Below are 9,425 nucleotides of genomic sequence, written 5' to 3'. Positions count from 1 at the left end.
TACATTCCACCTCCCTGCTAATATGATTAATAGCACTTTCTTAATGGAAAGGGCCAACTCCTCATCTTCCTTCTTCCTTTAAAAACAGACCAAAGGGTATCTTTTCTTGTGTCCCTGTGGCAGTAAAGGTTGTTGCTTCTATGGTTGTTACCTCTTTAGAACATCAGATTGCTGAGGTTAAGGATTCTTAGGTGCACCACAAGTAAACCACAACATCAAAAATCAACAATAACAACAACAAAAATAACTAACTGCCTTGTCGGTTCTTTGAACTTCTGAGTTACAAACAGACTTTTCTGTTTGTGTAAAACCGTGGCCCCATCCTGTCTCCAAGCCACCTCTGTGCTCGAAGGGTTAGGTCTGGAGGGGCAGAGTATCTACTAGGGGTAACTTTCTGAGGGTCATCACAAAGGCTTTCCACAAGCATTAAAAAAAAATGTTTTGGGAGGAAAGTCATCTTTTAATAGCCAAAGAAGTACCTCTTTTAGGCACACAGCTCTGAGCACAGCCTGTTTCTCAACATTTGGAAATCCTTTAACAGTTTATGGAAGGCCTCCCTTTAAGCCAATCCAACAGCTCCTTTCTCCATAACCTGATTTTAGAGGTGTTTCATTATCTCTAATTATTCGGGGTAAATGGTGATTACTCAGTGTTTTAATCATCAGTTTGGGCAGCAGTTACTCCTAAAGTCAAGGAAGCCTAGACTCCCATGGGTATTTTTGGAAGGTACTGCGACTAGTCGGTGCATGCTTTCTAGTACCTCTGCACGTGGTCCCCAGGTGAGCCCCGATCGCTTCCCAGAGTTGGACACAGTGGCGTCCCAGCTCTGGCGGCGGCAGCGGCGGACTCGGGCGCTGCCTGGGTTTCCGGGACCAGGGCCTGCGAGGCGAGGCCCGGCGGCTGGATGGGAGGATGTGGGCGGGGCTCCCATCCCAGAAAGGGAGGCGAGTGAGGGAGGAGGGAAGAAGGGAGGGGCTGCCGGGGAAGAGGAGGAGGAAGGAAAGAAAGAAAGAGAGAGGGAAAGAGGAGGAAGGAGATGCAAGAAGGCAGAGGAGGAAGGAGGGAGGGAACGGGAGCGGAGCTCGGCCCGGAAGCTAGGTGAGTTTGGCATCTGAGCCGAGGGACCCGAGCCTGCGACATCGCTGCTGATCAGTGCTGAGTATCTCGCCTCTCTCCCTGATGGGATTCCCGTCCGCGCCGTCTCGAGCCTGCTGCGCCCCAGTCCTCGGCCCTCGCCCAGGTTCACTGCAGCTGTTCAGAGGTCCCCAGGAGCTGCTGCTGGCGAACCCGCTACTGCAGGGACCTATGGTGAGCAAGGCTAAACCTGGCGAAGGGCGGAGGGGGGTGCTGAGGCGCATCCTTGAGGGGAGAAGTAGGGGATTCTGGTTGTGGTCGAGGCAAAATATGTCCTCCCCCTCCAACGGTGGTACTAGAGGTTACTAGATGTAGGGATGCTGGTGCTGAAAGACACTTCCATATACACTATTGCCTCTGCCCAGACCACTTTCTCCGTTCGGTAGCCCCGGGCGACTTCAGCGTTTAGTAGGTTCAGGGCAGGAGAAAAGGGGAGAGGAGAAGCCTTTCGTTGGAGGTCGTTGGGAAAGACTGTGGGGTCTTAAGCGGAACATGACGCTCGTGGACTAGCATTTGCGACTGTCCGGCGGGAAGAGTCGGAGAGAAAAGGGAGTGGTGGCTCTGAGGTCCGGAGAAAGTGAGGGGATTGAGGGGCGTCGAGAGAGAACACCTAACCTGGGCTGGTTCGGTGGTGGGAAGCGCAATTCTGCGGTTTCTGGAGCGTGCGCACCGCCGGAGGGCTGCGTCTAGGGGAGTGTCACCCAACCCAGCCAGCCCCCAGTCGGCGAAAGCCCCTGAACGCAGGCGAACCGTAGTTGCCCAACACGCCTACTCCACGAGCTATTCTCGTGGACTTGGAGCATCCAGGGAGTCGCTCTTCCATCATTTCGTGGTGTAGGGTCTGTCGGGACGATGGCAGGGATGCTAGCCGCTCTGGGGACGCAGGTTCCTGGATTGTCCTGTCCTTTGGAGAGTCGCTGGCGAGATGCACATCGGACGCACTGCTATTACTGGCCCTCCCGGCCCAGAGCCGACGGAAGAGGGTCCTGGGGTTTTCAGGTCCCTGCAGACCCCTGCCCACAGGAGCTGGGCCAGCGGCCTTAGACGCTTCCCGGGCACCAATTGGTGGATGGTTAGCATTGCGTTTTATGAGCTGAAGTCTTTGTGAGACATTAAAACCCCGAAAGACATTGAGTTGGTAAACTGAGGCCAGCTCTGAACACACTTTGGAGTTAGCAGAAAACTCGAGCAAGAAAGCAAAAGACAATTGCCACAAGATCCATCCCTGACCCCCAAGAAAAAGTTCTGGAGACGAAAGTGATTTTCGGCTTTTATCTCTTAATTAAGAAAATTGGGGGAGAAAAATGTGATTAGAGAAGAATCCTTCTGAATCTGAAATTGAAACACAACTCCCTCTTCCCCAGGTTTCTGGGTTTTAGCACCGCGCGCTCTCGCGCGGCGCCCTGGAAGATTCTTAGGGTCGGAGGATGGTCTGGGGACTGCGGGGCTTCCGCCCTTTCCACTGTCCCTTCGCCCGCGGGGACCGGCCCTTCTTCGTCTGCTTTTCCCACTTCTGGAGCTCCTCCCACGGCATTTTGAGGGGTCTAGGCGTCTCAAAACTCTTTGCTCTTCCAAACCCTTTCGCAGTCAGCCCCAGCCGTGTCTCGGGAGCGGGAAAAACTAAAGCCGGTCAAAAAGCAGCGCGACTCTCGCCGGGTGTGGACCGTCGCGCAGGGGCGCCCGCGGCCTCCGCAACTCGGCCAGTGCGGTGTCTGGCGGCTCTAGGCAGCCGCGGCCGGAGAGAGGGCTAAGCGCTTGATCCTTTCCTCCTCTTCCTCCAAGTGCCCCCAAGTTTGCGAGGGAGAGTGAGGTGGGCAACTTGAGTCCTTGAGCTCTGAAGCGACCCGAAGCAGCTTCTGGGAACAGCCCCAGGAAAGGGCAGCCGGTGCCCTCCGCTTTGCAGCGGGAATCGTGGGACTTGGGATCCCGGGGCGGGCAGGGCTGCCACAGAATTGCGTGGGTCAGGATTTTGAAAAGGCCCCGGCTGCCGCAGTTGGTAGGTCAGGTTTTTTTTTTTTTCCTTCTTCTTCTTCTTTTAAGGCCCCTGTGCTGAGCGACCCACGCATGCAGCATCTTTGGTTAGAATCAGAGCCCTAGTAATTCCTTGAGCTGTGGGTTGGTAAAATTCTTGAAGAAATATTTGCTGCGACTCTGCAGCTGGTGCAAAGGAGGAAGGGGGTGGGGGAGGAAGTGGCGGGGGAGGAGTAGTGGTTTAAAAAAGACGAGCTGGGGAGAGAGCGAGAAAGAGAGACGCAGACGCAGAGGTCGAGCGCAGGCCGAAAGCTGTTCACGGTTTTCACGACTCCTGGGAATGCGGTGGGATTTCCTTTCTGCGGCGGGTCGGGAGTTGTAAAACCTCTGCGACCTTGAGACCTGAAACATGTGATGAGCCTTTTCTCAGGAGACGCCTCTTTTCTAGTCTGTCGCGAGCCTTGCGTCCCTGCGACCGCCGCCGTGCCTTGAATGGCCCGCCGACCACTTTCTTTGGGGATTTGCTTTGCTTGGCGGGGGATCGCCGTAGTGCGGAGTTTTTCTCCGTAAAGGAACCGGAGAAGGAGCCTAGCGGCGGCTTTCTCACCATCTTCCCACACCGATAACCGCCTAAATATCTCCCCCTCCCGTCCCGCGCGACAGGGTCCGCAGCTTTGGGCTGGAAGCTAAAGCGGCTGTCCAGTTTTTCTCGACATTCTCAGGAGTTCGCCAGGGGGTAACTAGCTGTCACTGGGAGCAGCATTTGGCCTCTCCGAGACCCTGGGGAGGAAGTAGGGTGCGCGCGGCGTGTGTGTTTGTGTGTCCCTCAGCGCTTTCCTTTTTAAATGACCCTCGGTGGTGAGGCTTTCGGCGGCTGAAACTCCGCGGCCCCCTATCTCAGCCCCACCGGAGGCGGGCTCGCGCTGAAAGGCGCAGCCCCTACCGTGCTCCCCAGACCCTTGGCTTCAGGCCGCTGGCACGAGGGCCCAGCCCGACGCCCCGAAGGCTACAGGTAGGGGCGAGGACCACGTCCTCCACGCGCCGCACCCGGACACCCGCCGAGGGCTCAGCAGATTGCCACGGCGAGCTCCTCCCGGTCCGCTGGAGGTTTGGGGCTGCGGGCGGGGAGGCCGGCCTCTCCGGGAGGGGGTGGGGCCGCGGGCGGGAGGGGTGGGGGCGGGGGCGGGCGCGCGGGCCCTTTCACCGCCCGCCTCGGGGAGGGCGGGCTCCTCCGTGCGTGGGGCGGGGCCTCTGCGCTCACGTGACTCATAGGGGCTGGAAGAAAAACAGAGTCTGTCTGCGCCAGTCTCATTATATTCAAATATTCATTTTAGGAGCCATTCCGTAGTGCCATCCAGAGCAACGCACTGCAGCAGCTCCTCTGAGCCTTTCCAGCAAGTTTGTCAAGATTGGCTGTCAAGAATCATGGACTGTTATTATATGCCTTGTTTTCTGTCAGTGAGTAGACACCTCTTCCTTCCCTCCTCCCGGGAATTCACTCTGCCCTCCCCGCCCGCGCTCGCCTTGTGTCCCTCCCGTCGGACCTTCCTTCCAGAGTCCACACTCTTCTTTCTGGCAGCGCTGTCGCTTTCTTCTAGGCCGGGCAACCACTGCGCTCGGAGCCTACCGGTTCTGGTTAAAGTGCCGCTTGTTCCCGCTGGCTCTCTCTCTGATCACTGCGTTGCAAGAAAGGGGAGCGAGAAGGGGCTGAACAAATGAAAAGTCCTCAGTCAGGGGAGCTGACTGCTCCCCTCCCCACATGACTGGGAGCACCCAGTGCCCCTGTGGCTCGCTCCTAGCTGCTTGTCAAAACTCACAGAGGTCGCCCTTGGAATCATCCCCTCCCACACCCCCTTCCCTGGGAGTGAGCGAGAGGGCGCGATCAGATGCTTTTTGCTGGGCATTTCAAACTCCTCAGCCACAGTAAAATAAACCTTGTGGCCACTCGGTACGCTCCTAGATCCTGCCGCCCCGTGTCTTCACCCTGCTCCTGCTTCTCTGCTTTCCCTCCTCCGAACCAGCTGGAAGTTGTGGAAGTCGGGCTAGGAAGGGCGGAGGAAGAAGGGGGGTGGAGGAGAAGGGAGAGAGAGCCTGAAGGTCTGAAGTGGAGAGGAGAGCGCTGGCATTTGAACTCTCCCTCCCCCACCCTTCTTTACCTTCTCACTGTTAACTGTTTATCCCTAAAGAAGCCAGGCTGAGATCATGGCTCAGATAGCAGTTGGGACAAAAAAAGATTAACAGGATGGAGGCTATCTGATTTGGGGTTATTTGACTGTAAACAAGTTAGACCAAGTAATTACAGGGCAATTCCTACTTTCAGGCCGTGCATGGCTGCAGCTGGTGGTGGTGGTGGGGGGTGTGTGTCGGGGGAAGACACAAACTTGATCTTTCTGACCTGTGTTACTTCTAGACCCTCTAGCTGTAGCTCTCCACGCCTATGCAGAGACATCTCCATTTCTCTCTAGTTATTGGTGTTTATTTATTCTTTACCCTTCCACCTCCTCCCCTCCCCAGAGACACCATGATTCCTGGTAACCGAATGCTGATGGTCGTTTTATTATGCCAAGTCCTGCTAGGAGGCGCGAGCCATGCTAGTTTGATACCTGAGACGGGGAAGAAAAAAGTCGCCGAGATTCAGGGCCACGCGGGAGGACGCCGCTCAGGGCAGAGCCATGAGCTCCTTCGGGACTTCGAGGCCACACTTCTGCAGATGTTCGGGCTGCGCCGCCGCCCGCAGCCTAGCAAGAGCGCAGTCATCCCGGATTACATGCGGGATCTTTACAGACTTCAGTCTGGGGAGGAGGAAGAGGAAGAGCAGATCCAGGGCATCGGTCTGGAGTATCCTGAGCGCCCCGCCAGTCGGGCCAACACCGTGAGGAGCTTCCACCACGAAGGTCAGTCCCTACCTGGAATCTGGACTGGGGTGGGGCAGTGGAAGCTGTGGGAAGACGACGAGGAGTTCAGGTTACATCAGAACCCCAAATCCAGGAGACTGGGAAAAGAGAGCTGCTTACCTTCAAGAGTCTCCAGAGCTGTGGCTGAATTTATTTTTTGGAGACAGAAGGGAAGGGAGGGGTCGGCGAGAAGGGAATGACACCACTCAGACGTGGGTTAGCCCCTGCGGTGTGCTTTTGCTATATCAAAGCCTTTTATGCCAGGTTTTCTGCCTATTTTTTTTTTCCAAAGCACCTACTGAATTTAATATTACAGCTGTGTGTTTGTCAGGTTTATTCAATAGGGGCCTTGTAATCCGATCTGAATGTTTCCTAGCGGATGTTTCTTTTCCAAAGTAAATCTGAGTTATTAATCCACCAGCATCATTACTGTGTTGGAATTTATTTTCCTCTCTGTAACATGATCAACAAGGCATGCTCTGTGTTTCCAAGATCGCTGGGGAAATGTTTGGTAACATACTCGAAAGTGGAAGAAGAGGGAGAGGGTGGCTGTGTGCATGTTCCCTCCTGCCTCTGCTCTGTTGACCCCTCTTCTTCTTTACAACCACTTGTAAAGAAAACTGTGTACACAAAGCCAAGAGGGCTTTAAAAGGGGAGTCTGATGGTGGTGGAGTAAGGAGTTGACACATGGAAATTATTAGACATGTAAAGGAGGTTGGGAGACTCTGTCTTTGGTGCTTGCTGAATGCTAGCTAGGCTTGGCTCGTCTGCTCACTGCCTCATTTATCTGCTCTGTCAAATTAAAGGTATGCTTATTTCTCCCAGATAGGCTTCCACTCTATAAACAGAGTTCACTACTCATCACCCAACTCTTAGCTACTTCTTGACTTTTCAGTCTCTGAAAAAGCTCATGTGCTTTTTTTTCTCTGTTCTCTTGTTTTTTTTTTTCCTCCCCAATGGTGCCTAGAACATCTGGAGAACATCCCAGGGACCAGCGAAAACTCTGCTTTTCGTTTCCTCTTTAACCTCAGCAGCATCCCAGAGAATGAGGTGATCTCGTCTGCCGAGCTTCGACTCTTCCGGGAGCAGGTGGACCAGGGCCCTGACTGGGAGCAGGGCTTTCATCGTATAAACATTTATGAGGTTATGAAGCCCCCGGCAGAAGTGGTGCCTGGGCACCTCATCACACGACTACTGGACACAAGACTGGTCCACCACAATGTGACACGGTGGGAAACTTTTGATGTGAGCCCTGCAGTCCTTCGCTGGACCCGGGAGAAGCAGCCCAACTATGGGCTGGCCATTGAGGTGACCCACCTCCATCAGACACGGACCCACCAGGGCCAGCATGTCAGGATTAGCCGATCGTTACCTCAAGGGAGTGGGGATTGGGCCCAGCTCCGGCCCCTCCTGGTCACCTTTGGCCATGATGGCCGGGGACATGCCTTGACCCGACGCCGGAGGGCCAAGCGTAGCCCCAAGCATCACCCACAGAGGGCCCGGAAGAAGAATAAGAACTGTCGGCGCCACTCGCTCTACGTGGACTTCAGTGATGTGGGCTGGAATGACTGGATTGTGGCCCCACCAGGCTACCAGGCGTTCTACTGCCACGGGGACTGCCCCTTTCCACTGGCCGACCACCTCAACTCAACCAACCACGCCATTGTGCAGACCCTGGTCAACTCTGTCAATTCTAGTATCCCCAAAGCCTGTTGTGTTCCCACCGAACTCAGCGCCATCTCCATGCTGTACCTGGATGAGTATGACAAGGTGGTTCTGAAAAATTATCAGGAGATGGTAGTGGAGGGATGTGGGTGCCGCTGAGATCAGGCCTTCCTTGGGGACACACACACACACACACACACACACACACACACACACATCCCATCCACTACTCACCCACACACTACACAGACTGCTTCCTTATAGCTGGACTTTTATCTTAAAAAAAAAAAAGGAAAAAAAATCTAAACATTCACCTTGACCTTATTTATGACTTTACGTGCAAATGTTTTGACCATATTGATCATATATTTTGACAAAATATATTTATAACTACATATTAAAAGAAAAAAATAAAATGAGTCATTATTTTAAAGGTAAACTAAGTTCTTCTTATCTTCAATTCTTTCTCTTTTCCTATACTCTGTCTCTTTTGGAGGAGATTTTTTTCTGTTAAGGTGGGGTTGGGGTTCAGCAGGAGTCGGAGGATGGTACCTGTGGGTGGTTAAGTTGGGAGGCAGGAAGTAGAGTGATGGTGGAGGATGGGAATCGCCAGGGTGAATTGTTCTCCACTTCTGTTTAATGTTAACAAGGACAAGGAGGCAGCATCCTCTCCCATCTGGATGGCACATGCCTTGGAGAAACAGTGGGATGGATGAAAGGAGTAGGCCAGATGAAAGACTCAGTTTTGGGCTCCTTGTATATCCTCTGCTTTTGTTCACCTGTTAGAGGTGTGTCCCAGCAGAGTGTGATGGGTAAGAGTCTCAGCTCTAGGGAAATGGTTCCCACTTCTGCTTTTATTTTACCTCAGGGTGTCTCCAGTTGCTACAGGCACTGATATTTTCACACCAAAATGAATTTGCACACTCACATTTTCATGTGTCGATGTATGTGTTCAACAGGAATTTTTTGGTTGCTTTTGTGTGTGTGTCTTTTGAGAAGTGGATTTTATCCAAAAAGGCAAATAATCTGCCTTACTTTCAAAAGATTTGGTGATCCGCTATTTTAATATACCACATGGTGGAAAATTCTCCAGTGTCTCTGAACTTTCCCGCCTTGTCTCCTATTCCCCAGATGAAGGCTTCCATTGAGTTCAAAATTCCAAGAGATTGAGCCAGGTGAGGACTGGCAATGGGGTCAGATACCGAAAGGTCAGAATTTCCAAGTGGGCATTATGAAACTGTCCCGCTGAGTAGAGTCAAATACCAACTCCCTTGATCTCTGCTCTCCTCCCCACTTCCCTGAAGCTGGGCAGTAAGTGATACACCTGGTGGATGTGATGTTCTGAGCCAGGGTTTCTTCAAGCAGAAAGCTCAGTTTGGGGCCAGACTAAAGAAAGAAAATGCTGATGTGCTTGAGCAGTCTGTCCCTGAGTTCAAGGCTGCCAGTGAAGCACAGAAGTGGCTTTCTTGAAGGACAGGGATATAGGGGCTCAGAACCAGAGGACATTTGCATTTTCTTACTCTCCACCAGCAACTACATTATGCCTTGGGATTTTAATTTGTTTGGGCTCATGTGTGTGTGTGTGCATGGGCTTGGATGGGTTTGGGGCAAAAGCAGTATGTCTGGGTGTAGTGTGTGGGGTGGGCTGTTAGGAGTGCATTCTTTGTCCTAGGATGTAGGTGTGAGTGGCAGTGGTGGTGCTGTGTGCCCCCCCATTCCTGTACACACACTCTTCCATGTGCTCTTGGGGGTGGGGTGGGT

General features: G+C 53.3%; 1 protein-coding gene across 9 annotated transcripts; it reads left to right on the top strand.

Annotated features, from left to right (window-relative positions):
- Positions 1-938: 938 nt before the first annotated feature.
- On the top strand, positions 939-8,103 carry BMP4 (bone morphogenetic protein 4). Of its 9 annotated transcripts, none has more exons than XM_069597928.1 (4): positions 939-1,308; positions 4,440-4,563; positions 5,620-5,999; positions 6,967-8,103. In XM_069597928.1, the coding sequence occupies exons 3-4, from the start codon at positions 5,627-5,629 to the stop codon at positions 7,821-7,823; spliced, it is 1,230 nt and encodes a 409-aa protein (XP_069454029.1). In that variant the 5' UTR covers positions 939-1,308; positions 4,440-4,563; positions 5,620-5,626; the 3' UTR covers positions 7,824-8,103. The 9 variants fall into 9 exon arrangements, with proteins under 9 accessions (XP_069454029.1, XP_069454035.1, XP_069454033.1 ...); XM_069597934.1 differs by having other exon boundaries at positions 965-1,308; positions 5,673-5,999; XM_069597932.1 differs by lacking the exon at positions 939-1,308 and adding an exon at positions 3,353-3,841.
- Positions 8,104-9,425: the final 1,322 nt, after the last annotated feature.

This window comes from Ovis canadensis, chromosome 7 (genome assembly GCF_042477335.2).
Source record: "Ovis canadensis isolate MfBH-ARS-UI-01 breed Bighorn chromosome 7, ARS-UI_OviCan_v2, whole genome shotgun sequence".
NCBI classification, from domain to species: Eukaryota; Metazoa; Chordata; class Mammalia; order Artiodactyla; family Bovidae; genus Ovis; species Ovis canadensis.
This window is presented reverse-complemented; position numbering and strand designations above follow the sequence as displayed.

Bases quoted from the DNA above. Each gene is read 5' to 3' on its own strand.
- BMP4 (XM_069597928.1), top strand. From the start codon at position 5,627: ATGATTCCTGGTAACCGAATGCTGATGGTCGTTTTATTATGCCAAGTC. The intron at 6,000-6,966 runs GTCAGTCCCTAC...AATGGTGCCTAG, and splicing joins GAGGAGCTTCCACCACGAAG to AACATCTGGAGAACATCCCA.